We start from the raw sequence: 27,979 nt of genomic DNA, 5'->3' as shown, positions 1-27,979 counted from the left end.
GCCTTTGTGCCAGGTACAGAACACAGGTGAGTGGTGGGCTTGTTAAACACACCCAGAGCTTCTCCCAGAGCAGACAATGCTCCATGCACGGCCTCTTCCTTCTCCTGAAAACCCAGGCCATGATGTCCTTGTCCTCCTTCACCCTCAGGGTGCTGCCAGAGCTCCCAGGGGTGCCTCCCTTTCAGCTTCCCAGGAATTCCCCCCAAGCACAGCTCCTGTAAATCATTTATCACATTTATCACCCCCGTGCTTGGAGTGCCAGCACAAGGGGATGGCTTCCACGGTGATATTGGGAAGGAATTATTCCCTGTGAGGGTGGGCAGGCCCGGGTATAGAATTCCCAGAGAAGCTGTGGCTGCCTCTGAATCCCTGGATGTGTCCAAGATCAGGCTGGACAGGGTTTGGAGCAGCCTGGGACAGTGGAAAGTGTCCCTGCCGTGGCAGGGATGGAGCTGGATGAGCTTTAAGGTCCTTCCAACCCAAACCATTCCATGATTCCATGAAATCCTGCTCCAGTGGGAGCAGACACCCAGCCTGTGGCTTCAGGCCACCACGTGCTGCTCCCTTCCAGGCTGTGGCTGGGACTGGGCAGTGCTGATGCCTGAATTTTGAGCCCACAACAGCAATGCTCGTCCCTGGAGAATTGCTCAATGTGCAGGATAAAAAAGATGCCAAGTTCCTGTGCTCCTTCCTTCCGGCACAGCCAGGAGGGGGAGAGGAGCTGCCCATGGGCAGAGCTGGTGTTGCTCCTCTCCAGCTCCTCTCCCATTCCTTCTCTGCTCAGCCCCATGGAGAAGCTCCTGCACCTCACCTTGGTCCTCCTGGCAGGTAAGAACCACACCTGGTTTTGGGGTCAGGTAAAGGGGGAAGGATTGGGGCAAAGCTCTGTCTTGGTTTGAGGGGCCATCCTCAGAGTTTTCCATTTATTTAGCAAAGGACCACCCATCGAAGGGTGATCCCAGTGCTCCCAGATTTCCTCACAGGGATCTTTTTGAGTCAAAACAGGAAACACTGATGAGAGAAGTCCTGTGTGCAATGTGAAATTGCAAAATCCTGCGTTGTTCGCATTAGCAAATGGGATTTACATCGATGCAGATGATCACAAGTGGGGCTCAAGGGGAGGGAAATAAAACCCAGTGAAGGGCCCAGCCCTGAAACCCCAGACTCCTGGGTTTTCCAGCTTGGAAAGGAATGTCCATCTGAAATGAGGTACAGGACCCAGCTGGGGCTCTCTGCAGCGCTTTGGGGATCCCAGATCCTCAGAGCAGTGCAGGGAAAGGCAACGGACTCGGGCTGTTATAAACCTGTCCCAAAAATTGGGATGAGTTTGGGAAAAGTTCACTGTACTTTGACCAGTGACACCCAAGAAGAGATGAGGAGCACCAGTAGTTTATGACCTGTCAGCAAAATTGGTTAAAAAGAGAATAACACAACATTTTTCAAAGGGATGTGAGGAATCTTTCAATGATGCTGTTTGAGAGATGTTTTGCAGTGCTGGAGGAGGGAAGGGGGAATAGGAGAAGCAGTTAAAGAGTTTTGGAGGGATTGAACAGGGCTGGACTGGATATTCCATGAGATAAACCCTGACTGGAACAAGCAAGGGGAGCAACACATCAGGATAAAGCCCTGTGGGTGTTGGATTGCAGAGCACAGACCCATTTTAGGTCTTCTTCAAGTCAAGCTGAAAAAACTTCATCTTTTTTAGTTTACAATTCACTTAGAATTGTTGGAATTATTGTAGGAAGTGTTATTAAAAGGCTCAGCCAGTACAAAGTCCTATTTTTAAATTTACCTCTGTTTTATCATTACTTATGGTCTCACAGAAGCATTTGCCTATGATTTTTTTTCACTAGAAATAGAGATTTCCACAAATACCACACTGCACTTCTCTCTGGAAGTATTAATAGCTCAGACTGTCCTCTCTGCCTGTCACAAAGAGGAATGGAAATTAGAAATGAGGAACCAAGACAATAAAAAAAAAAAAAAAAAAAAAGTCAAGCAAAGACCAGTTGTCAACAGAGTTAAAATTAGTAAGATATTAAAAGATAGGGTGGAAAAGAATGTTGAACTGGATTTGAAAACTGAGAGTGAGATTCAGAAGGAACCAGTGAGCCGGGCACTGGTTTGGAGGTGGCACTGGGACAAATTCCAGAATATCTGAGCCAAATCTGAGTACAGTGGGTTGCTCACGGGGACGGCAGACAGGTGACATCCCTGAGGGTGACAGCCCAACAGATGACAGTCCTCTACAGGTGATAGCCCTGTGGGTGACAGCCTCATAGGCAACAGTCCTTCAGGTGACACCCTACAGGTGACAATCCTAAAGGTGACAGCCCCACAGGTGACAATCCTAAAGGTGACAGCCCCATAGGTGACACCCTACAGGTGACACTTCTACAGGTGATAACCCCACAGGTGACACCCTACAGGTGACAGCCCTACAGGTGACACCCTACAGGTGACACCCTACAGGTGACAGTCCTACAGGTGACACCCTACAGGTGATAACCCTACAGGTGACACCCTACAGGTGACACTTCTACAGGTGATAACCCCACAGGTGACACCCTACAGGTGACAGCCCTATAGGTGACACCCTACAGGTGACAATCCTAAAGGTTACAGCCCCATAGGTGACACCCTACAGGTGACAGCCCTACAAGTGACACTCACACAGGTGACACCCTACAGGTGATAACCCCACAGGTGACACCCTACAGGTGATAACCCCACAGGTGACACCCTACAGGTGACAATCCTAAAGATTACAGCCCCATAGGTGACACCCTACAGGTGACACTTCTACAGGTGATAACCCTACAGGTGACACCGTAGAGGTGACAACCCTACAAGTGACACTCCTACAGGTGACACTCTACAGGTGATAACCCCACAGGTGACAGCCTACAGGTGATAACCCCACAGGTGACACCCTACAGGTGACAATCCTAAAGGTGACAGCCCCATAGGTGACACCCTACAGGTGACAGCCCTACGGGTGACATCACCAGAGGATGAAAATGACGTTCAGCATCTCCACAATGAGGGACAGACCTGGGAGAGGCTTGGCTCACCCTCCCTCCATCCCTCTGTCCCTCTCAGCGTCCTGTGCCGCGGAGAACATCACCGTGGTGGCCGCCATGGAGGGGGACACCGTTTCTGTCAACTGCTCCTACGACCCGCGGCAGTGGTGGCGGGAGAAGAGCTGGTGCAGGCAGCTGGAGCAGAGCCGGTGCCAGCACGTGCTGAGCGCCCCACCCGTGTGGCTGCCCTTCCTCAGGGCCAGGACGGGCACCACCTCCATCAGGGACAACGCCCGCGCCGGGCTCCTGACCGTCACCATGGGGCAGCTCCGCAGGGAGGACGCGGGGCTGTACCAGTGCAGAACGGATTTCCTGGGAGACACCAGGAGCCTGAGGAAGGTGCGGGTGGAAGTGTTGGCAGGTATGTCCTGGGGCTGCAGGTTTGGAGGGCTCCTGCTGGAATTTCACGTGTCCCTACTGGAATATCACAGGTTCCTGTTGGAATTTCACATGTCCCTGTTGGAATTTCATGTGTCCCTACTGGAATATCACAGGTTCCTATTGGAATTTCACGTGTCCCTACTGGAATTTCACAGGTTCCTATTGGAATTTCACAGGTTCCTATTGGAATTTCACAGGTTCTTACTGGAATTTCATAGGTTCCTACTTGAATTTCACAGGTTCCTGTTGGAATTTCACAGGTTCCTACTGGAATTTCACGTGTCCCTACTGGAATTTCACGTGTCCCTACTGGAATATCACAGGTTCCTGTTGGAATTTCACGTGTCCCTATTGGAATTTCACAGGTTCCTACTGGAATTTCACAGGTTCCTATTGGAATTTCACATGTCCCTATTGGAATATCACAGGTTCCTATTGGAATTTCACAGGTTCCTATTGGAATTTCACAGGTTCCTGTTGGAATTTCACAGGTTCCTACTGGAATTTCACAGGTTCCTGTTGGAATTTCACATGTCCCTACTGGAATATCACAGGTTCCTACTGGAATTTCACAGGTCCCTACTGGAATATCACAGGTTCCTATTGGAATTTCACAGGTTCCTATTGGAATTTCACAGGTTCCTACTGAAATTTCACAGGTTCCTGTTGGAATTTCATGGGTTCCTACTCAAATTTCATGGGTTCCTACTTGAATTTCACATGTCCCTACTGGAATTTCATGGGTTCCTACTGGAATTTCATGGGTTCCTACTGAAATTTCACAGGTTCCTATTGGAATTTCACGGGTTCCCATTGGAATTTCCCTGGTTCCTATTGGAATTTCATGGGTGTCTGCAGCTTCCCAGGGCCCACTTGAGTCAATATCTACTTTTGTCTCGCTCTAAGGAGGTTCTGTGTTTCACTGCCTCTTTTTATTCCTGATTTACAGCAGCACAACCTCACTGTTAGAGGGTGTCTGACACGTCACCTCCTTATTGCTCCCAGTGCCCCGTCTCCCCAGGGTTACCTGCCCAGCTGAACATCACCCAAACCACCTGCAGACTAAACTGTTGTGTTTCCATCAGCAGCTGACCTGGTGACCCACGTGCCAGAGGAGCCCAGAGCTGTGCAGAGCATCTCCAGGTGGGCCCAAAACTCTTCGTGCTGAGATCACTAATCTTCCTAGGACTAAGGCCGCATTACAAGAGATTTTTTTCAAGGTGGGACCATCCCCTTCATGGTTGCGTTTCTGCCTCCCCACAGGTCCCCTCCTGATGTGGATTTCACTGTTTTCTACATCCTGGCTGGATTCCTGGTGGCCAAGTTCGTGGTGGCTGTGCTGGTCTGTGCTGTTGCCCACAGCAGGAAGAACAGGGAGAGGGGACAGAACCCAGGGCTGGGTGAGCAGCAGGTGCTCCCTGTCCCTGCTGGCCTTGGACATGATGGAATTGGCCTCTCCTGGGAGAGCTCTGCATGAGCCAAGCCAAAGGGAATCCATGGAAAAGGCAAATCAGGGGTTGGCCATCTGCCCTAAGAAAAGGATCACTACTAACCACAGGTCTGGAAGAATCTGTCACTCCGGAGAGGGAATGTCCCCATCTTCTTTGTCACTTCTTCCCCTCGGTACCTCATCCCCAGGCAGTTATTCCAGACTTCATTCCCAGGACCGTTCCATCAGGGTCTGAACTGACACCCATCAACTTCCTGTCACCTCAGGTGACACGTTCTGTCTTTCCAAGGTGAGGAAGAGCAGCTCCCAAAAGCTGCTTTGGACAGTGGGCATGCCTGGAGAAAATCCTCGTGGAAAGGAACTGCAGGACACACCAGGAAAGGGATGTGGTCTCCTTGCGTCTCCGAGCCAGCTTCTCCTCTCTGAAGGGACTTTGTGGACACAGGAACTGCCTTTCTGTTGTTCTCCCCGTGTTTTCTCTCCCATGTGGTTGTTCCTTCCTCCCCGCCGAGCTGCACTCAGCTCTCCCAGGCTCCAAACCCATGGGCACTCATGTTTCTTTATCCCTGCAAAACTAAATAAAATCCATCTGATTCTCTGGCTCGGTGTGGATTCCTGCAGGGCACCAGGTCACAGTCGTGTCCCAGAGCAGAGGTGATGCTTGGAATATCCTGGAGTGTTTACAACATCCAGGAACACCCAGAGCCAGCAGGACAGGCTGGAACATCCAGAGCCAGAGGAACAGCAGCTCATTGCCCACAGAATCAATAACTGAAATTTGTCTATTTTAATTCCACTTTTCAGTTCTCACTTTTAGAGTAGTACTGTGTTTTTTCCAGAAATTTAAATTCATGGGGGAACATCTGGCAACCTTTGTCCTTCTGAAGCCTTTCCTTCCCACCACTGTGAGGTTCTCAGTCTTAAATCAGCAACTTTTGGGGAAGAAAATCTGTGTTTGTTGCTCTCTCCTGGTGTAGACAGTGACTTGCTGTATGACTGCATCCACAGAGAGGAATTTGCCATCTGAAATAAAAATATCTCCAAGGAAATAATAAGAAATGAATCAATAACTTACCGATTGCCATCAAAAGCAATGAATATCATTTGGTAGGATTGTATTAATCACAACCAAATGGGTTTGGGGCAGAAATACTTCAGGGGCTGGTTCGTCCTTCCCTTCCCCTGTTCCCTCTGTGCTGACGTTGGCTCTGTTCCTGTGGTGGGTGACCTGGACACTCCATGGGGTTGTTTTTTCCTGTCTTCCCTCACCCTGATGAATCACAACTTGAGGCTCATCAGAACTTTTGGGGCTGTTTGCAAAAAAAACAAAAAAAAACACCAAAAAAAAAAAAGGAACTCCCTGTCCCTCAGTGCTCCCATCCTGTGAGAGCCAACAGGAAACTCCAACCCTGTGTTTGGGGCAAAATGCTGTCCCAAATTCAAGGTAACTCTGATCAAAATCTCATTTACCACACATCCCCTCTGCTCTTCCCCAGTTTAATGAGACAAGGAGGAAATATTTGCAGCTGTGGATGAACCAAGGCTGATCTTCAGAAAGCCAAAACCACTTAAACCACCCAGCTGCTGAGGGAAAAGAAAGGCCCGGGTGTGCATTTCCTTGCAAAATAACTGCGCTTTTCTAACAGCACAGCACCTAGTGGGCAAACCCAGAGGAAAGCTGTGGTGCATTTGCTTTTCCAAATTACTCTATTTTTAAATAGCAGAGAGTTATAAACCCAAATAAAGGAAACTGCTTGTGTTTGGCAGCAGCTGATACAGCACTACAGCCAGGCCAAGTGAGCTGCTTCCTCTGGATTTAAATATTCACAAAAAAACTATTAATTACTTCCCATTCTGGTAAGATTCAGCAAAGTGGTAAAAAATTTGCTTTATTTTAAACCTGTGATATTTTTCCTTGGCTTCAGAAAGACAAGTAATGCATTTGACATGTTCTAATAAACAAGGGGGATCTTGGAAAATATTTGTCTACCTTATAGTGTAAACTGTCATCAGCTTGAGCTCCTGGGGTGGAATTTACACTCCAATATATTGATCTCTTTTACAAAGAAATAATTCTGTATTTCCCTGTTTGTTGTTTATTAACACACAACTGTCCTCCAGGATAAATCTAGCTTGACTTTATTACAAATTACACCCCTGTTGATCCAACTACAGAATCCTGTTATTGTGGTGATATGAGCAAACATCCCTCAGGGATTATGGATAAATCCCCAAATTCAACTGACTGAGATTTTCCTCTTAATTCCGTGAGCTACAGACTGAGGATGCTGAACAGGACACAAAATTGAGTTTAATTTTTGGATCTCAAGATTGCAGAAAGACTCCAGCCTGGATTTTGAGTGGCAAGGGAGGGAAGGAAGGTGGAAATCCATCCATGGATTGGATAAATTCTGCTCTGTGAGTGATTATGCTGATCTGATGTTGGTGTGGAGTTTGTACCATTAACTATTTCTGATATTGCAGCGAGCACGCAGTTCCATCCTGGGAAGAGCAGCGTGCCCAGAGGGATTACAGGAGACTGGGAAATTTGCTGTCTCTTAAAGCTTTCAAAGCCCACCCAGTCCTCCTAAGAGGAAAAGTATTTTTGTGCCAAAACACAGAAATAAGCTCAGCTTGAGTGTCTTCATTCAGCCGTGTTTGGGCTAAAAAAGATAATGACAGGATGGATCCTTGGGAATTGGGGATGAGGAGGAATCACGTTCCAGGGAGGTAACCTGGAATATAAGGGAATTAAATCTTGGAAAGAAGGTCAGTTTGCCCCATGAGGATGGTGTGGTACAGGCACAGATTCCATCACCACTTCCATGGACACTCCTGGTGCTCCAGCTCAGCTTCCAGGTGACTTCAGGGATAATTACAGAACACAGTGAATCCTGCAGGAGGCCATGGAGCATCTCCATGAGTGCTGTGCCCACAGCTCTGCCAGGACATGGAGGCACTGCCAGGCACATTGCCCATCCCTTTCCAGGTGGGAATGGCAGCACAACCCCTTCCTTCCTTTCTTCCTTTCATTTTCTTCCCTTGTTTTCTTCCTTCCTTGTTTTCTTCCTTCCTTCCTTCCTTTCTTCCTTCTTCCCTTGTTTTCCTCCTTCCTTGTTTTATTCCTTCCTTCCTTGTTTCCTTCCTTCTTTCCTTGTTTCCTTCCTTATTTCCTTCCTTCCTTCCTTTCCTTCCTTTCTTCCTTCTTCCCTTGTTTTCTTCCTTCCTTGTTTCCTTCCTTCCTTCTTTGTTTCCTTCCTTATTTCCTTCCTTCCTTCTTTCCTTCTTTCCTTCCTCCTTTCCTTGTTTCTTTCCTTGTTTTCTTCTTTGTTTCCTTGTTTCCTTCCTTGTTTCCTTCTGTTTCCCTGTTTTCTTTCTCCCTTCCTTTTTTCCCTCCTTTCTTTCCTGTGTTTTCTTTCTCCCTTTCCTTTTTTTCTTTCTCCCTTTCTTTTTTTTTCCACAGGGTGTGGGGTGAGGGCAGTGCCTATTTGGACTCTTTTTTGGGGTATATGGCAGTGCAAGGGGTTTTTTTTTGGTCACACCAGGTCAGGACAGGACTGTCCAGCCACCCCAAACCCCCCCTGCCCTCCCCACACCCCATCACAAAATTCCTACCACAGAGCAAAAGCTTTGTCAGTTTATAAATTTTATTAGCTGGAGAGTGTACACAGTACTTACAATTGCATCTATTAAAGACCAAAATACACTTGAAAAAATGCATCATATAAAAAAAATTAAAAACTTTGAACTATGTACAAACTTTGCCTGACATTATGTTAAGCTCAGGACCCTCCCACACCCCTTCACAAAGAAAAGTTTATTTTTCTCCCTCTTTTTAACATGCAGGGCCTTAAAGCCATTGAGCATCACTTGAGGATAATTTTTTTCCAAATCCTGATCTTTACACTCCTACAAATCTGGGTTTTGATGGGTTTGATGCTTCACTGCTCTGGGTCAATCAAACACATTTCTTCCCAAACCTCTTATTTCATCCTCACCCACTCTTAACTCACTCCTAAAGTGAAGTTTTTGCTCAAGTGTAGCCAATCTACAAAGAATTCCAATTTAATTACTAGGGAGGTTTGAACTGGACATGTCTCCAATTTTAATAGATTTGCCTGGAAAAGAAAGGAGATATTTTTGGTACCGTGGTGCTGACTGCTGGCTCCAACCTCACCAAATAAACACAACTTTCAGCAGTGATACACAGAACACAAAACATAAAAAAATGATAGGAGCACTCGGGCTTTCACATCACTATTTAAAATATTAACAATAAGACTTCCTAGAACACAAATCCATTATTTCTTCACACACAGCCTACAACAGCAGATCAGAGAACCTAGATATGAAAGGATATTGGGAAAAAGTTTACAAAGTAATTATTTGTTAAAAAAAAATGAAACAAAATCTATGTCAGAGCAATAATTTTGCTTCTTCAACTTCCAGCTCTCAAAAAGGTGTTTCAGGACAGATTTACCATCAACTGAAGAGCAAAAACAAGGAGCTCACAAAGAGGATCCAACATTTCTCCTCCCTCTGATACTCTCAGGTTGAGTATTTTTCTTTCATACAAAGGAAACAGCATTTTCCAGGCTCTGTTCTTTTGTTTCCTTCCTGCTGATTTATCCTCCACTTTGTCTTTATCTTCCAATAAATGGGAAAAGATGGGAGGGAGGAAATATAATTTCCAAGCTGCATTTCCTTGTCACTTTAAATCATTCAGTGGATTTAACCCAGCCTCACCTATCCTTGGCAGCATTTCCTCAAAAACTCCTCATTCTTCAGCTCCACCTGGCCAGGTGCACGTTCACCAAGCAACATTCCCAACCCCAAACTTCACAGCTGTGATCCAGCCTGAACTACAGGACACAAAACCTGGAAATTCTGGGACTCCAGCAGGCAGATGATCCCCAGAGCAGCTGTGCAACTCAAGGTGAGAGGGGACAGGAGTGCAGTGGTGAGAAATCACCTATTAAATGCTTTTAACTAGTGCTCCCATCACCAAAATTCAAATTATAATAGAACAAGCTTAGAATCGAAATTAAAACTCTGTTCTGTGGAGATGCTCAGCCCAAAGCCAGCTGGAAAAGGTCATGGAAAAATCCTGGTTTTTTATAATCTAAGTATTGCTCCTTCACTAAGTGCCACTTTTGTTTTGTTTTTAAGAACTAAATTTACAAAAAGCATGGAAGGTTCATCAGTATCTGCTGTGTCCTTCAGGTACCTGGGGCTGAGCTGCCCCAGCTGCTGCTGTCCTGAATCATCCCTCACTCTGGAATTGTAGAAATGATTTAGGCATCAGAAACTCCACCCCAACCATGGCCAAGTGCCACCACGGTGACACTGAGGGTTCCACTGTGACACTGAGGGTCTCTTGGAGGAACCATGGACTTCATTGGCAGGTGAAAAAGAAGATTAAAAAAAAAAAAAAGAAAATCCTTTGGAAGAGACTCACTGAAAAGTTTCAATCCTTTCTATACTCGCATCCAGTTTTCTTCCAAAGCAACAAATACTGGCAATGAACATCCAAAGCCACCCAGAAACTGATTTACTGACCCAATCCCCCCCACATCTCCCTCTCCCACCCCACTTGCAACAGAGACACAACACATCAAGTCCTGCAGTAATCTTGACTATTTCTAGCATTGATTGGATGGCTGAACCTTTCCCAGAGAAGAGCTTCTTCACACATGTACAAGGTGGAATTGAAAAGAATCCCCTTCAGTTTCTGCCAGGGTCACAGGTGCAACAGCAGGGCCCAGCTCAGGGAAAACCGAGTCCAAAGGGGCGAGGAGTGGATGGAATAACAAATCTCTGCTGGGCAAACCCAGCCCTGTGGGTTTGCCAGCACTGAAACCCATCCAGTGCTGGCTGGGGGAGCTGGAATCTGTCCCTGGACAGGGATTGAGGTGGGAAGATGAAGGAAAACCAAAGACGAGCGCTCAGACTCCGAATTCCCTGTGCTGGAGCAGGAGAGGGCACCAAGGAAGCCTGAAAGGTTCTGTTTGTAGAGTTGAAACCTCAAGCATGTCCTCAACACCTGGTGCTTGCTCTGTGGAAAAGGACAGGCTGTGACATGGAGATTGTCCCACTCCAGGATTCACTGGACACTCTGGGCAGGCAGGACAGGCTGGCAGGAGGGACGGGAATTCCCTTCAGGTGTTTTTCCCTGGAAGCAGGGGTTAGGAGACCCTGATCATCTGTGTCATTGCTTCTTCGTTGCTTTGAGTTGGATCCTGCAGACACAAAAAGGTGGAAATTCCACGTTTTTCCATGAAGCAGAGAGAGCCATACAGAACCATCAGCAGGACACACTCCTGCATTTCCCTCGATCTCCAAAACCGTCCTATTTTTCCTGGGTTTTACAGGCCAGGGACACAAAAATCCTAATAGCTCCCAGGAATTTGTTGTTTCTGGTATTTAGGAATGATTTTAGTTCAAAATAAGAAACCCTCCCTAAAGGCAAAGGACTGTTCTAAAGCACTGAGCAACCACAGAACCTCTTCATTCCACTCCATTATGTCCTTTCCTTTGAAAAATGCCTTGCACCTTTTAAGCACATCAAGATGCAGCTAAGAATCAGATATTCCCAATTTTTAATTTTGCATCAGATGTAAAGATAAGGAGTCTCTACTTTTAATTCATTCCTGAAAGAAAACCCCTGTACCCAAAAGGGGTACAGCCCAGAAAAGCTGTTTTTACACACACAGAATGTTTGTGTGCATTTACCCTAAGAACTACAAAGTGAACACATTTCTATCCACAGTATTTTAATTTAATTCCCTTGCTCTCCACAAGCAGCAACAGGAGGATTTATTCCCAATGCTTGGAATAAATCTAAAGGCAGGGAGGGCCAAGGGACAGCAGATGAAAAATTCGGAGGCAGGGAGGGACGAGGGTCAGCAGCCAAGCCCAAAAACCCAAACAAAGCAGCACAGACACCTCTGTGTGTGCATCCTGAAGGCCTGAAGGGGGATTTGCCCCAAACCCCACTCACCTGCATGTGAGGGCTGTCCTTTTCCTTGGGGGAGAAGAAGCGACCCCCCTCTCCCCGTTTCCTGGCCATGGCGTGCCGGTGCCGGGACTCGTGCAGGTATTTCTGCAGAGAGGGAAGGAGCAGCTGAGGGAGCAGCCACTGCTTTCCCAGGGGAAATTCCCAGTCCCCATCCATCCCCACAGATTCCCAGTCACTGCCTCTCCAGGGGAAATTTCCAGTCCCCATCCATCCCCACAGATTCCCAGTCACTGCCTCTCCAGAGGAAATTCCCAGTCCCCATCCATCCTCTGCCCCACAGACACTGTGCTGATAGTCAGTGCATGCTCACACACAGCTCCCAAAAACACCCAAAATAAGCAGAATTATCCTCAAGGGACTTAAAAAACTTCACTCTGATGTAGCTCATCAACAACAACAAAAACATTGTTGAGGAACACCAAGATTCTAACCCTCAGGTGGGATTCTGTGCCTTTGACACAGAGCAACCCCGTGTTAGATCTGAGTTTTACTCTCACCCTTCTCTCTTTGGGGATTTTTCCCTCTGCCTCCAGCTTGGCCCGTGCCTGCCTCCTCTTCAGGATGCGGTGGTACTGCTTGGCATTGACGTAGAGGGGCTCCTCCTCCAGCATCTCTGCTCCAGGCAAAGGGATCCTCTGGATGGCTGGGACTGAGCCAGCCCCAGGCACCATCTGTGCAGACAGGGTGGGTTAGTCCTTGCAGCTCAGCACACAAAAACGTCATTAAAAACCCCAACATTGAAACAGAAAGTGGGTTTTGCTCAGCTAACGCAGCTGCTTAAATGAAAAGGAGCAATGAAGCTGTTCTCAAACTGCAAAACCAATCTAAACAAATCGTTCCTGCTGGGTTTTCCTGATAAAAGTAACAGTTCAATACAATTCCTTGACTGTGTTGCTGCTTCTTAGACAATTAAACAAACAGGACATGGCTGTTTAACCCTTTCTTTTGGGTTATCTCTCATTTCAATTATTTCATTTCAGAGCACCTCTGAGCCAACACTGCAGAGCTGCTGACATCTAGTGGGGACCAGCAACATTCAAGAGGCTCACACCACAAAGAAACAGGAATTGGCAGGAAAAACCTCTATCAATGAAGGAAACAAATCCTAAGGGACCCTCAAGAAAACCAGAAGTGACTCAATCTATTTAAACCTTTGCTCATCAGCTCACAGCTCAGTTTGGATTTCAGTTTCTTTATTTCTGAGAGTGGGAGAGAGAAAGTCCAGAGCAAAGATCACAGCAGGATCCAGGCCTTTGAAGCTGAAAATTTGTATTGTTTAAACTTTAAACTAATGGAACTTACAGAGAGGACTGAATGGTATCTCAATCTCAGACAAGAGTTTATTAGAGAACCAAGAAATCACAATCATTTGGGGTGGAAGGGATCTTAAGGATCACCCAATTCCAACCTTCTGCCAGGGGCAGGGACACCTTCCACTGTCCCAGGCTGCTCCAGCCTGGGATGGAGAAGCCACAGCTTCTCTGGGGTCCCTGTGCCAGGGCCTCCCCACCCTGCAGGGAGAAATTCCTTCCCAATATCCCATCCAACCCTGCCCTCCTTTGACTTAAAAGCCATCCCCACTATCCTACCCCTACCCTTGTGCAAATCCTGCTAGGTTTGAGTACAAACACCTCAGAGCTCAGCCTCCAGAGGCAGCAGTGGGGATTTTACACCTACCATGACCATTCCCCCTGAATTGACCACGTTCCCAGCCACTGGCAGTGTCACTGTCACCGTCCCCTGGCCACTGCTGGTGGTGTTGGTGTTGGCTCCTGTTTGGACAATCTGGGCTCCAGCCAGGCTGGCTGCAGGAATGGTGATCATGCCTGTAACAGGGACTGTAACTTTAAGGAAGTAGAACACAAAAGGAAAGGAAAAAAAAAAAAAAAAAAGAAAAAAAACAAGAAGAAAAAAAATAAAAGAGAGAGGAAAAGAAAAAGAAACAAAAACATGCACACAAAAAGAAGGGAACAGCATTAGTCCCACTTCTGTGTTTTACTCATTCATCCTTCCAAAGCATGCAGAGAGTCAGGAAAGTGCTGAAGTGAGGGATTAAATTCCATCAGAATTTCTGGTTTTTGCATTTGTAACCTCACTGTGAGTAACCAAGTACTCTTGAGATGGAAAAGCAAAATTAAGGGGTTTTGTTCTACCAGCCCTTGCCAGAAACAAGGAGGTTTTCTGTTTCTGGGGAAAGAACCCCGGAGTGAATTCCTGCAGAGCACACAAACACCTCAATAAATAAAAAGCCTCTCAAAGAGGTGCCCTGGCTCCTCCCAGCCCTCCTACCTTGCTGCAGGATGGTGCCATCAGCATTCACAGGCTGGTACACGATGGTCTGGCCCTCAGCAGCCTGGGCAACCTGCTGGCCTTGCACTGCTATCTGCTGCTGGGTCTGAACAAAACAAAGAGCACAAAAACGTTACAAATTGCCTCTTTTTTCCCAGTGTTTACAATTCCTGAATGAACACATGGTGCTTGAGGTGTTCCAGGTGTCTATTTCTGCTGCTTCATTAGCAGCAGTAAGAAACAGGCTGGAGCACAGAGCAAATACCTGGAGATCAAACACCTGAAGCACATGTAAGATGCATTTTTCAACAGTTCAATAATGAAAAAACCCAAATTCTAGGTTTCCTGTCTCACTATGAAGATGTGAAAGGAAGAACTGTTTTCTCCAAAATTTAATTTTAGCCCTAACCAAAAGCATCAGCAGAAACCCCAGGTGTGACTGCACACAATGGCCCAAGTATGGAATTAGCAATGCTTCATGTTTTCAAAATTCAACAAAGAGACAAAAACAACCACGAACCAATAAAATACAGAAACACGATGGAGAAAAACATGCAATCTAATTTTTCTGCCCCAGAGTCATGTATGAAACACTACAAAAACATTACACTTATTCTCAAGTTCTCCTCAATATTAAGAATTTCTTTTTTTTTTGGGTTTTTTTTGTTTTGTTTTTACTTAACCACATCTTAAGTAATTTGCCAAGTTTCTCTTCCTGCTCCTCTGCAGAAAAGCCTTTCATGCTGGTGCAGTTACCTGTGTCTGGCCAGCAGTAACTGCAGTCTGGGGCTGCTGTATAATGATCTGCTGGGTCTGGCCCTGCTGCCCCTGTACCTGCACAGCCTGCCCACCTTGAATCTGAATCTGACCTGGCTGGACCAACTGAATCTGTGGAAGAAAGAGTCAGAAAGGAACATTAACTATGCCTCTGATTTCTCCCTCCTCGGCCTCAGCATGACCACGTCATCTCTGAGGGTGATTTAGTGTTGCACAGAAAAAGGAAGCAGGGAGTCTTCTCTTTTTCCAGTTGAGAATGAGGAGTTTTAATGGATTGCTCCCTGTGACACAGCCACACAGGGCAGAGGGAGCAGCGTGCTGTGTCACCGTGCTCCAGCAGTTCTGCACTGCTTACACAATAAATCACTCGGGAGAAATCAATTATTCACATCCACTGGGAACAAACAGTCAGGTGGAAAAGGAGGACTAAGATTTAAGACATCTGTGGGGTGTTAATTATCCAGCACTCAGAAGTACTTCTGGGATATAAAAAGTTGTCCTCAGCTTTGCAGAGTCTTTCCACCACTGTGGAACATTCTTAGATTAAAAAAGAAGAGCTGGAATACGGTTTGAAGTTTGTGTTTAAAAACACAGTTATGGATTTTCCTCCACCAACCAGACTGAGAAGAACCTCATACAAATTACAGTGGTTTTCAACAAAGGAAATATTAAATAAACCTCTCAAAACACCAAGACATCATTTGCCTTCCTGGACTGTGCTGGGTTCCTAAATCCCATCCTAAATCATCAGTATACTTTCATTATGCCATGGTTATAGTTCTTCCCCTTCCCTTTTCAGGAACACTTCAAAAACTTCCTTAAATTTACCAACTATCTTTTAAACAGGTAATTACTTCCAAAAAAATCCATTTTCTACACCTCCTTCACTATTGCCTTCTGTGCAACAAGGATGTTTAAATCCCCCTTCAGCCATCAATATTAGAGGGGTTCAAACATAAGTTACTTGCAAGTAGCTTTCTTAAATATATATTTTTTAATCCTCCTTTTGAACCATAAATTGAACAGGCACCAGATCCCCAACTACATTGCAAGGGCCACGTAAAATATCCCAACAAACAAAAATCCTGCTCTGTGGGAAGATATCCCTGCCTATGGCAGGGGGTGCAACTGGATGAGCTTAAAGATCTCATTCAACCCAAATCAATGAGACACCCCAAACCAACCCAGCTGTGTTTTAGCATTGAATTATAAGGTTTGCACCAGGCCATAAAACATAAAAAGGACTTCCACTCATCCCCAGCGTGGCAGAGGCACCGAGCAGCAGCTCAGCATGGTTTTGGGGTGCTGAGCAGAGCCCTGTGTGGCAGTGGCAGCGTGCCCAGGCTGCGCAGTGCCCCCGGGTTGTTGGGGAAGATGAAACAAGAAAGCCTTATAAATATGATTGCCTGGCAAAAGATTTAGGAAATACAGAGATTGAGATGGTAACAAGTTTTGAGATACCAAACCTTAGTTACTGAACAACTAGAAAACAATAGCACAGCCAGGATGAAGACAATCCCCCCTTCTGGTTGAACAATGCCCTTACCTACAGGCAGGTCCAAGGGTCAGAGGGACTCTTGGATCTCACCCCAATGTGTGGTTCATCCCACACCTGTAACCCTCCCCTGAAGCATCAGGAATCTGTGACCCCATTGGCCTGAGTCTTGTTCCAGCCCACCTTGAACCCCCTGACAAGGAGTCCCTGAGGAGCCAGACGGGCTCTTGGAACTTCCACCCTCTTGGAACTGCCCCTCTCCTGAACATCCTCTTGGGATCCTCTCTTATCTCCCTCTACCCCTTGCCTCTCCCTTCCCCAACTCCCTCGGGCCTGCCACAGGTCAGGTCTGCTGACTCCAAGCAGGGCCTTTCACCCTCTCTAATAATCCAGATATTCTAAGAGCAGCCTCCAGAGATCTCTGGTCTCCATCCATCCAAACCGTCCTGGAGCCCAGCGTCCCCGCACCGGGTGTCTCACCTGCTGCAGCCCCTGCGTGCCGGACACGGGCACCTGCATGATGGTCTGGCCCTGGCCCCCGGGCACGGCCTGCACCATGATGGGCTGGCCCGTGGAGGTGATGAGCTGCCCCCCGCTCACCTGCACCATCAGCGGCTGCCCCTGCACCTGCAACAACAAGGCAACAATGAAAACCCCGCCAGAGCGGCCCCAGAGCTCACCCTTGGCCCTGTGGGGGCAGAGGAACTGGGGAACAGGCACTGAGCTGCTTCAAAGCAACTCTGGGTTCCAGCATGTGCTATGGATTTAGGGAGTTATCTTGCTTCTCCTGCAGTTTAGGTGTTAGACAGCATGAAAACCACATTTTCCAGCCACTACCTTCATGCACAGCCCAAGAGCAAAGTGGGATAAAAAACTTCATTATTCACCTCGCAATTACTGATTTTTAGTTGAGGTTCCTATTGAGAGAACTCTGTTCTGACAGGGAGGTTTTGAGGTGGCTTCAGCTCCCTCCAATTTCATGCCTACAACATTCCCATTTCCAAACTGACATGGAGCATGGGATGTGCTGGGAGAAACCCTCAATGGTTATCGAGGGAAATTGTAACTGGAGCAACACAAAATGGAGTTCAGGGAGGAAAAGTCAAAGTGGATGAGCAGCAGCCACTTCTGGGCCCACAAAGGCTTAGACTGGATATATAAATATAAAATATAAAGTGTGAGGGTGGGGAGCCCTGGCACAGGCTGCTCAGAGAAGCTGTTGGCTGCCCCTGGATCCCTGGAAGAGTCCAAGGACAGGCTGGACAGGGCTTGGAGCACCCTGGGATAGGGGAAGGTGTTGGGGTTGGAACTGAGTGAGCTTTAAGGTCCCTTCCCACCCAAACCAGTCTGGGATTCTGAGGTAACTTTGGCCTGAGAATCTCTGGACTCCTGGACCTGGTATTTCTCTGGTCACTGGGAAAAAGGCCCATGGAAAGAAAAAAAAGGGGAAAACCTCTCTGTTCAAACCCCCTCACCTGCCAAGTCCCCAGATTCCCAAAACACATCTTGAAAAATACTCTACCTCCACAGCCTAAATGCAAAATTAGTCTCATGAACTCAAGGATCACAAAATCTGATTTGTTTAGGAACAAGAACATCACAATGTGGTAAAGTCACCCAGTTCCTGTGTTTCACACCCAGGGGGTGAAGAGCCAAATTCTGCCCTGGCAATTTGAGTTTCCAGGTCCCCACTCTGTCCCTCAGCCTGTCCATGTCCCATCCAAAGCCCTCAGCCCCTGGACTGGGTCACACAGGGAGGAGCATGCTCAGGTCAGCACAGAGAAGCACAGGCAGCAGCACAATATCCAAGAAGCAGAAAGGAAAACAAGACATTCCGGGATTTTTGTTAATAAATCACAGCAAGGCAAAATAGAAAAAAAAAAAAAAATGGTGAGGAGAACATAACAACAACCAGAGTGAGCCCCAGTGAGCCCAGCAATCCAAGTCAGGCAGCATCTGAGATTTGAACTCTGAACATAAAAAATGCTGTGTTAATTCTGCAGCTGGCAGGGCCAGTCCAGCCCCTTGGAACCACCCTGCTCTGAAGAACTACAAACCAAACCAAACCAGAACACTGAGTGCAAAACTGACTGCCCAGGGTCTGTCAACTGCTCTACAAAGGGCTCCTGGAAAGCCTGGGTGAGTTAAGGAAGTGGAGGCTGCAGTAGAAAATACTTCACACTGAAACCAATTTCTTTCCAAACTGGGATGTGTTGCTGTTTGGATCCACATGGCTCCTGGGTTTCCCTGTGCTTTTCACAGGTAAAGAAGAAATTGGATCTCTCAGTGCCAATCTTGTCCCCAGGTGCCTTTTCAGTCCCAGCTGAGAAGGTTCCACTGTCCAAGCTCAGGCTCTGGCACCACCTCTGTCTGCCTCATGCAGTGAAGGCAGAGCCCTCCTTCAGGGAAGAGCTCAAAACCCCAATTTCCTTGGAATTACAGGAAATCTTTGGGTTTATCCCAACTGTTACTTCCTCATTTTGGTGTTTATAACTTTAAAGTTGCACTGAACCACAATTCCCTTCCAGAATTCCTGGCATGCACCTGGGAACAGCTCCAATGCCATGGCAAACCCTAGAGGCAGCAGCCAGCAGAGATTCCTGCTCCACATCCCCCTGCTCCTCCTGGAAACCCTGGGAAAACACAGCATTAGATATGTGGTGCTGGGGAGGGTCATGCAGTGCCCAGAAACACAATCAGAGAGGTCACCACTACCTGGAGGGTCTGGACTTGCTGGCCTGAGGCCGATGCCACCTGGGCCTCAGTCTGCAGCTGGACAGCTGTGACACCTCCCTGCTGCTGGGAACAGGAACAGGGAGAGCTTGAAACATGGAAATGCACAACACACTGCTGGGACAGGGGGTGGGGTTCATACATGCTGCTCCAGGAACACCAGGAATGGGAATTTTAGCAAACCTAAGGGTGGAGTTCCCTGGAATTGCACGTGGCACTGCCAGGCTTCAATATTCTAGCTCAGAGGGAACAGGACAGGTCATTTTGGAGGATTTCAAGCTCAGTTTTAGCGTTTTAGTTTTGAAGTTTCAGGCTTCAATATTCCAACTCACAGGGATCAGGACTAGACATTTTGCAGGATTTCAAACTCAGTTTCAGGGTTTTAGCTTTGAAGTTTCAGGCTTCAATATTCCAACTCACAGGGATCAGGACTAGACATTTTGCAGGATTTCAAGCTCAGTTTCAGGGTTTCAGTCTGCTCACTGCCCAGGTTTGGCACTGTGAAGGGTTCCAGATTTTGGGCACACTGGTTTGTCCCAACAAAGCCCTTCCTGCAGAAGTCTGAGCTCATCTCTGCCACCCCTGTGTCAGTGTCTGCCCACCAGTGACCCTGAGGGACAGACTGGAGAGGCTGCAGGAGCAGTCAGAGCTAAAAGCCTTTTCTATCTTTAGGCTCTTTGCTCAGAGTCCCAAAATACTCCCAGTAACTGTGTTAGCATGGGGAGATGAAGGACAGCTCCCTCCCAAGTGCTGCAACAGCCTGGTTAAACAACTTATTTTAGCAAAGTGTTTCACATCAGACACAGGCTTTAAGTTGTGCTGAAAATGAAAGCCAAGAGTTGGTTATCTCTTTTTGATCTAGAAAATGTCAATAAACCAACGACATCTTTGGTTATCTGCTGCAAACAGGTATTTGGGATAATCCTTAATATAAAATGTTTTAATCTCAAATGCAATCTTGTTCTGGCTGAAAAAGTCAACTCCAGCTAAACCCAGGGGAAGGATTTGGTCCCTGAAATCTCCCTGAAAACATCATCAGTGGCTCAGTCCTTTGCATGGCAAACCACCAAACCCCCTCAAACTAGAGCAGAAGATGCAACAAAAAATCAGCAGCAGCCTAAAACACATCCTCAAATGTGGATACGGAAATCAGTAAGACCTCTAAACTCAGTGACAGAAGTCAGGTGAACAGGTAGCCAGGAGGATCAGGATTGTGCTGCTGAAACCAAGTTCTTCCCAAACTGGGATGTGTTGCTGTTTGGATCCACATGGCTCCTGGGTTTCCCTGTGCTGTTGTTCACAGGTAAAGAAGAAACTGGATCTCTCAGTGCCAATCTTGTCCCCAGGTGCCTTTTCAGTCCCAGCTGAGATTGTTCCACTGTCCAAGCTCAGGCTCTGGCACCACCTCTCCTCAGGGAAGAGCTCAGAACCCTCATTTCCTTGGAATTACAGGAAATCTTTTGGGTTTATCCCCACTGTGTCCCCCTGGGGAGTGCACAGGGCTCCCCCATTCCATACCTGCTGCTGGATCTGCCCCGCCTGCACCACGATCTGCTCCGTGGAGCTGCTGCTGTTGGCTGTGTACTGCTCCATGGTGCCTCAGCCCCTGCAAGACAGCAAAAATCAGGGGAGCTGCTGTCCCCAGGCCTGCCCATCCCCACTGTCCCCCAGCAGCTCCAAGCCAAGCCAAGCAGGAGCTGCCCCAGGGCAGGGCTCTCCCAGAGCTGCTCCATCTCTGTTATCAACAGAGGTGGCACTTCAGGCCCATCCAAGCTGAGTGAGCAGCAAAACCACCTCAATTCTGGCCCAATTTCATGGACTCCACCAGTTCTGTATGTCTGCACATCCTGGGCTGCAGCCAGGTGCCCACACAGGGGAGTGTCACTGCTGGAAAACCTCAGGAAATGCAACATTTAGGTGTGAAATTGAACTGCACTTCAAGAATTCAGCAGAGCTGTGAAGACTCCTCTCCTCATTTTTCTTCCCTCTCCTCCTGCTCTCATGGAATGGTCATTAAGGATGATCCAGGGCCACCCCAGGTTGATCCAGCCCGGCCTTGGACACTTCCAGGGATCCAGGGGCAGCCACAGCTTCTAACCCAGGGCCTCTCAATCCTCACACAGGGAGGAATTTCTTCTCTAAAGAAATATTTCTATAGTCAAATACAACCTTCATGTATTTTGGGAAGCAGCAGTAGATTTCCCAGCACCTCCATCCTCTCACTCCTTGGCCCTTTCCCTGGACACATCAACCCCACTGTGCTGAAATAAAAACAACTTTTCCTGCCACTGCTTCTCTCCTCACTGGCCCTACAACAGCAGAATTCCTGCTTTAGTGAGGTGTTTGATTTATGCCACGGCTGAACAAGTTCCTGCTGCACTGCTGAAAGAAAACACAGCCTGGAACTTTAATTTTCCAAGTCTAAAGCAACAAAACCTCTGGCTGCCTCAATTTTTCAAGGAATGCTGGCAGGATTAAGTCACAGACTCTCTGTACCCGTTGCTGTGGTTACTGCTGCTGTTTGAGTTCCATCCTTTGCCCATTTCCTGAGACTTTTTCACAGCCAGAATAAAAGAAGATAAATACTCTTTCTGAAAATGCTGCTGCCAGATTCTCATTTCAATTTCTGCCTTAAATTAAAATTTTTAAGCAAAACATTTAACAGCTCTGTAATCCCAACACACTGCAGCAGCTGCCCAAAGATATGGACAAGGTTCTGCCAGTGCTGGATCCTTACCATCCAAGGGATTATCTCATCCCCTTCGATAAACACCGAGTAGCCAAATTAAATATTAAAGATCAGGGATGAATCAATGGCAGAGGATGACAGCCCTTCCCTCAGTGAGCTCATGGGCAGTTCCTCCTCACTGGAAATGCTCTGGGAATCAGGGAGTGTTCCAGTCCCAGCAGCAGATATTTATATAGACACCATATATATATATATAAAAATATATACATATATATATATATATATATATTTATGTATATATAATATATATATAGAGAGATATATAGATAGATATATAGATATATATTTACTGAGTTGTATAGGACTTATTAGGATCATCAAACTCGTGGCCTGGCACACGATAACTCCAAAAATACACACAAATATTTATACATATATAACACATATAATTTATATTTATACAAATATAGCCGCACCAGGAACAATTTCCTCAACACCCAACCCACACCAAGAGCAAACCAGTGCCGCCAGCAGCCCGAGAGCTCCGTGGCATCACTCGGAGCGTGTCCAGAGCTGCGGACGGGGCAGAGCCGCTCCGGGGGCACGGCAGCGGGATTTAACACGGGGGCGGGCTGAGCACCACACGCGGAGCTCCCGGTGGAAGCCAGCAATGAGCCGGGGGTCATCCCGGTGTGCTCGAACCCGTGCCTCCCCCAAAGGCCAGCCCTGCCACCGGAGCACCGCGTGCCGGGACACATCTGGGCAGCTACACCGGGACCGGACGGGGCAGCCCGGACCGGCGGGGAGGCTCCCGGGGAGGGCGGGGCTCCGCCGGGGGAACCGGCCTGGCCCCGGTTCCCCCTCAGCCCCTGAGCGGCCGCGGCCCGGCCCGGCCCCGGTTCCCCCCTCAGCCCCTGAGCGGCCGCGGCCCGGCCCGGCCCCGGTTCCCCCCTCAGCCCCTGAGCGGCCGCGGCCCCGCTCGGCCCGGCCCGGCCCCGGTTCCCCCCTCAGCCCCTGAGTGGCCGCGGCCCCGCTCGGCCCGGCCCGGCCCCGGTTCCCCCCTCAGCCCCTGAGCGGCCATGGCCCCGCTCGGCCCGGCCCGGCCCCGGTTCCCCCCTCAGCCCTGAGCGGCCATGGCCCCGCTCGGCCCGGCCCGGCCCCGGTTCCCCCTCAGCCCTGAGTGGCCGCGGCCCCGCTCGGCCCCGGTTCCCCCCTCAGCCCCTGAGCGGCCGCGGCCCCGCTCGGCCCGGCCCGGCCCCGGTTCCCCCCTCAGCCCCTGAGTGGCCGCGGCCCCACTCGGCCCGGCCCGGCCCCGGTTCCCCCCTCAGCCCCTGAGTGGCCGCGGCCCCGCTCGCCTCCGGTTCCCCCCTCAGCCCCGGAGCGGCCGCGGCCCCGCTCGGCCCGGCCCGGCCCCGGTTCCCCCCTCAGCCCCTGAGTGGCCGCGGCCCCGCTCGGCCCGGCCCGGCCCCGGTTTCCCCCTCAGCCCCGGAGCGGCCGCGGCCCCGCTCGGCCCGGCCCGGCCCCGGTTCCCCCCTCAGCCCCTGAGTGGCCGCGGCCCCGCCAATCCCGGCGCGCGGGGGCTCCATATTGGCCGCTCGCGCTCACCGTGCCGCGCTGCCCGGTCCGCGCCCCGCGCTGATTGGCTCCGCCGCGCGGCCCCCAAGCCCAATCAGCGCCCGCACTCGCCCGCCGCGCAAAATGGCGCCCAACCGCGGACAAAGGGGGAGAGAGGGGCGGGGGCGGGGCCGCCCAACCGCGCGCCTCGCCCTGCCCGGCGCCGCTGCGCATGCGTGGGGGCCGCGGGGAGCATGCGCGGGGAGGGTCCCGCCTCCTTCAAGCTCCGCCCCTTGTGCGGAATGTTCTGGGCCGGGACCATGGAGGGGTCCCGCCCGCCCGCGCGCGCGGAGCGGGGCGGCCGCCATGTTGTGTGGGGCGGGGCCGCCGTGTGGTGTGGGGCATGGCCGCCATGTTGTGTGCGGCGTTACCGCCGTGTTCCGTGAGGCGATACCGCTGTGTTGTGTGTGGCATTACCGCCGTGTTCCGTGAGGCGATACCGCCGTATTGTGTGCGGCGTTACCGCCGTGTTGTGTGCGGCATTACCGCCGTGTTCCGTGAGGCGATACCGCCATGCTGTGCGCAGCATTACCGCTGTGTAGTGTGAGGCGATACCGCCGTGTGGGCTGAGGACGATCCGCCATTTCGCCCGTGAGGCGGAGCCGCTGAGGCTGACGCGGTACCGCCAAAGCTGCCCTGGGGCGGAGCCGCCGAGGCTGAGGGAGAATCACCACTGTGGCCCTGAGGCGGAGCCGCCGAGGCTGAGGGAGTATCACCAATGTGGCCCTGAGGCGGAGCCGCCGTGCCGGCGGAGGCGGCGCGGTGCGGCCGCGAGGCGGGGCCGCCCCTGAGGCTCGGCCGGAGCGATGTGGGCGGCGCTGGGCAGGCTCGGCGTGGCGCAGGCCGTGGGCCCGGCCCGGTTGATCGCTGTGCGCCCCGCGGGTGCGGCGACCGAGTGGCCCTGAGGGATGGGAGGGGAAGGAGGAGGAGGAGAAGGAGGGTGATAATGGTGATGAAAAGGAGGGCGGCAGCCTGGGGGTGCTCATGCTGCGGTGACCCACGGCCGGGGCCTCCTCCCGGGCCAGACCTGTAGGCGCAGCAGGACCGGGGGTGTTCAGGGGTGTCATGGTTGTCCCGCTGTCACAGATCAGTTAGGCTCAGCCTTGCTCCCTCTAGCACACTCTTACTGCCTAGCTTGAGGTTCCTAATAATTGTTTTTCTCTCATCTTTCCAGCCGCAGGAGCCTTCTCCATACCCCACGTTACCATGGCCACCCACTTCTCCAAGGATCAGGAGGAGAGAGTGCGTAGGAAATGGGTTACATGGGATTATTATTGTCTGTTCAAAGAGGCCATCCCCTCATTACAGTCCTGACAGCACGGCACTGGCTGCATCCTGCAGCTTTTGAAAGCAAAAGTGGCTGCCAGTGCTGAATTCAATGTGCTTTTTGTGTGTAATATGAGTGGGGTAGATGCTGTGCAGCAGCACAGAGCTCACCTGCCTGCCTGAGCACCTCGAGACTGGTGCTGCTGGAGGGGTTTCACTAATCCAGCTGTGCTCCCTGTCACATAATTACCCTTTTAAGCTTTGATTTTGTAAGATTACCTGCTGAGCTGGCACCGTGATGCTTTATAAACGGTCTTGTTGAGAAGGTGTAGTGGGTTTGTAATTCCGTGTATGGGGTTTGCAATCCTCTGTTGTGGGTTTGCAATCCTCTGTTGTGGGTTTGCAATCCTCTGTTGTGGGTTTGCAATCCTCTGTAGTGGGTTTGTAATTCTCTATATTGGGTTTGTTATTCTCTGAGTTGGGGTTGTAATGCCGTGAATTTTGTTTGTAGTTCTGCCTGTGGGGTTTGCAATTCCACATGTGGGGTTTGTAATTCCCTCCTTTGGGTTTGTAGCCCGTGCCAGCTCAAACACTTCCACCCTGCACAGCATACTCAAACCCTGCCCCTCTTACTGCCCAGTCCCTGCTCAGCAGAGCCCTGTGTGCCCTCTGAGGAGGTTTTGCTGCCCCTGCCCTGCAGATCAGGTGTGTGAAGGGGGACCTGTTCTCGTGCCCGAGCACGGACGCCCTGGCTCACTGCATCAGCGAGGATTGCCGCATGGGCGCCGGCATCGCCGTGCTCTTCAAGAAGAAGTTTGGAGGCGTCCAGGAGCTCCTGGATCAAAGTGAGTGAGGCCTGAAGGAGCTCCTGATTTCCAGCAGGGAGAGTGTTGGAGCTGCTTATGGTTATGAAGTTTGGCTGTTCTGAAAAAAACTTGATTTTTGTGCTTTAGAGAAGAAGACAGGGGAGGTGGCGGTTCTGCAGAGGGATGAGCGGTACATTTACTACCTGGTAAGGGCTGGGGTGGCATTGGGACACCTCCCTGGAGCTATAGTGTGTCACATATCAGGCATTGATAGCTTGGGGGTTTTGGTCATGTTCATGGAATCAGGGAATCACAGAATGGTTGGGGTGGGAAGGGATCTTAAATCTCATCCTGAGCAGGGACACCTTCCTTTATCCCTGGGTGCTCCAAGCCTGTCCAGCCTGGGCTTGGACACCTCAGGGATGAGACAGCCAGAACTGCTGTGGGCAGCCTGTGCCAGGGCTTTACCACCCTCACAGGGAACAACTCCTTCCCAATATCCCATCTAACCCTGCCCACTGGCAATGTGAAGCCATTCCTCTTGTCCTGTCACTCCAGACCCTTGAAAATAAATAGTCTGTGTCTTGTTGGCTCCCTTGGGGCACTGGAAGGGAGTTTCTGGAATGTTCCTCTCACTAAGAGATGTGTCCGTAACCATTGCCTGTGAGGAGCAGCCAAATGCATCTGCATTTCAACTTTACATGGACAGAACTGGCTGCTAAATTTGGGTGTTTTAAGCTGTGAAATGTTCTTTGCTCAGGCCCTTCCACAGAGGCAACTGTGGGTGTGGAGTTTTGGGGTATCAGGGAACGTGTGTTTTGTGCCAGCATTTATAACACACAGACGTTTGCAGGGGTCATGCCCAAGGCCCAGCTGAGCTTTTCTGTTTTTCTGCAGATTACAAAGCAGAAGGTTTCTCACAAGCCCACGTATGAGAGCATGCAGAAGAGCTTGGAAGCCATGAAAGCTCACTGCCTGAACAACGGAGTCACCGACATCTCCATGCCCAGGTGAGGGGCTCAGGAGCTGGCTGCCAGTGCTTGGGTGTTGAATTTCTAGAAGGATGTCTGGGGGATGATCCCCTGCTGTGAAATAAGAATTCAAGCACCCACCTCTATCCAGCTCCTCTGTTCAAAAATGTAATTTGCATTTCCCTGTGCATTTATTTCCTTGCTCTCCCCACGTCCTGTGGGTTTATGGGGAGCTGTGGCAGGGCCACCTCAAGCACGACACAAGGCCCAACAAAGCTCTTTTGGTGCTTTATCTTCCAGGATTGGATGTGGACTGGACGGCCTGCAGTGGGAAAAGGTGTCAGCCATCCTTGAGGAGGTGTTTGCGAACACGGACATCAAGATCACAGTTTACAGCCTGTGAGCAGAACAAAGATCCCCACTTCACCCAATTTTGGGATCAGAACCTGTGAACTGACAAGGAGGGGGGAACTGTGTGTGGAGCACGTTCTGCATTCGTGTGTCACTCACTCGTGGGACAGTGACAGGGGCTTCCAGCAGCAACAAGCTCCGGAGAAGTTAATTTGAGCTGTTAATTAGCAGGAGGCAGCGGCGCTGTGAAAACCCTGGGGAGCTCCCAGCGCGTCCCTGCAGCCACCAGGTGTCACTGGGGCTCTGCACAGCGAACGGAGCCGCTGCCTCGTGGGTTTCTCTTTGGCTTGCTGCTGATGAGCTGCCCCGGGCAGCGCTGGCACCTCTGCTTTGTTCTCTTTGCGATGCCCTGCCTGGCACCGGGGTCACTCACCTGTTCTCACAGCTGGAACGGTTTCATTTCTCCCTTCCGGTCACAAATTTGGTTTGCTGAGATCGTGCTCACTCAGGATCATGCTGTGATGTGAAATAAACAGTGCCCTGCTGTTGCATTGTACCTGTGGCTGTTCTGGGGACAGGCTGGGATTGCTGCAGGGGAGTAAATACACCTGGTGGGTGTGTTTTATTCAGCAGCTCTATAATTTAGTCTGCAGAGGTCTGTTTGGTGAGGATCCAAACAGGCTGATGTGCTCTAAAAACTCACAGGATGGAGCTGAAGGTGGGATTTTCACATTTCATTCTTTGTTGCATTTGTAGTTCAGGTGTTACACAAAAGTTGGTGTTTGTCACCAAAAACAAAAGCAAATCAATACCGCCCCTGCTTCCTGAGATCCATGGAAAACTTCTGATTTGGAAGAGTTTGTTCCAGCACTGAGGAACTGACACACACTTTCCCTTCATGTTTACTTTGTAAACCCTCCCACAATAACAAATCTTTTGGATTTCTGTCATTCTCAATGCCCAGAAAAGTGCCAGGTGTGTTGAAATATAAAAATGGAACATAAGAGTTGGGAATGTTGTAACATGACATGGTTCCCAGTTGAATTCCTTGGGAAG

The 27,979-nt window shown here is 49.7% G+C and overlaps 3 protein-coding genes across 16 annotated transcripts; 2 read left to right on the top strand and 1 right to left on the bottom strand.

The window, feature by feature from the left end:
• The first annotated feature begins 35 nt into the window (after window positions 1–35).
• NCR2 (natural cytotoxicity triggering receptor 2) lies at window positions 36–5,086 on the top strand. Its single transcript, XM_030292037.4, is given in 5 exon segments — window positions 36–717; window positions 719–828; window positions 3,103–3,444; window positions 4,550–4,607; window positions 4,728–5,086. Coding segments are annotated over 5 exon segments (816 nt in total). The 5' UTR covers window positions 36–625; the 3' UTR covers window positions 4,942–5,086.
• Window positions 5,087–8,543: 3,457 nt separating this feature from the next.
• NFYA (nuclear transcription factor Y subunit alpha) lies at window positions 8,544–23,650 on the bottom strand. 14 transcript variants are annotated; one of them, XM_030291794.4, is made up of 10 exons: window positions 23,521–23,650; window positions 20,745–20,832; window positions 19,206–19,292; window positions 16,974–17,120; window positions 14,978–15,109; window positions 14,222–14,327; window positions 13,610–13,776; window positions 12,430–12,603; window positions 11,915–12,016; window positions 8,544–11,153 (listed from the first exon to the last, which is right to left on the bottom strand). In XM_030291794.4, the coding sequence occupies exons 2-10, from the start codon at window positions 20,817–20,819 to the stop codon at window positions 11,100–11,102; spliced, it is 1,044 nt and encodes a 347-aa protein (XP_030147654.1). In that variant the 5' UTR covers window positions 20,820–20,832; window positions 23,521–23,650; the 3' UTR covers window positions 8,544–11,099. The 14 variants fall into 14 exon arrangements, with proteins under 14 accessions (XP_030147654.1, XP_012426462.1, XP_030147656.1 ...); XM_012571008.4 differs by having other exon boundaries at window positions 19,209–19,292; XM_030291796.4 differs by having other exon boundaries at window positions 19,206–19,289.
• Window positions 23,651–24,270: 620 nt separating this feature from the next.
• OARD1 (O-acyl-ADP-ribose deacylase 1) lies at window positions 24,271–27,479 on the top strand. The gene is made up of 6 exons (XM_002186762.6): window positions 24,271–24,411; window positions 24,704–24,771; window positions 25,496–25,640; window positions 25,749–25,807; window positions 26,499–26,611; window positions 26,873–27,479. Exons 1-6 carry the CDS (start codon window positions 24,336–24,338, stop codon window positions 26,973–26,975), a joined length of 564 nt encoding a protein of 187 aa, XP_002186798.3. The 5' UTR covers window positions 24,271–24,335; the 3' UTR covers window positions 26,976–27,479.
• Window positions 27,480–27,979: the final 500 nt, after the last annotated feature.

Source organism: Taeniopygia guttata, chromosome 26 (assembly GCF_048771995.1).
Source record: "Taeniopygia guttata chromosome 26, bTaeGut7.mat, whole genome shotgun sequence".
NCBI classification, from domain to species: Eukaryota; Metazoa; Chordata; class Aves; order Passeriformes; family Estrildidae; genus Taeniopygia; species Taeniopygia guttata.
The sequence above is the reverse complement of the archived record's forward strand: the minus strand, read 5'-3'. Positions and strand labels throughout refer to the sequence as shown.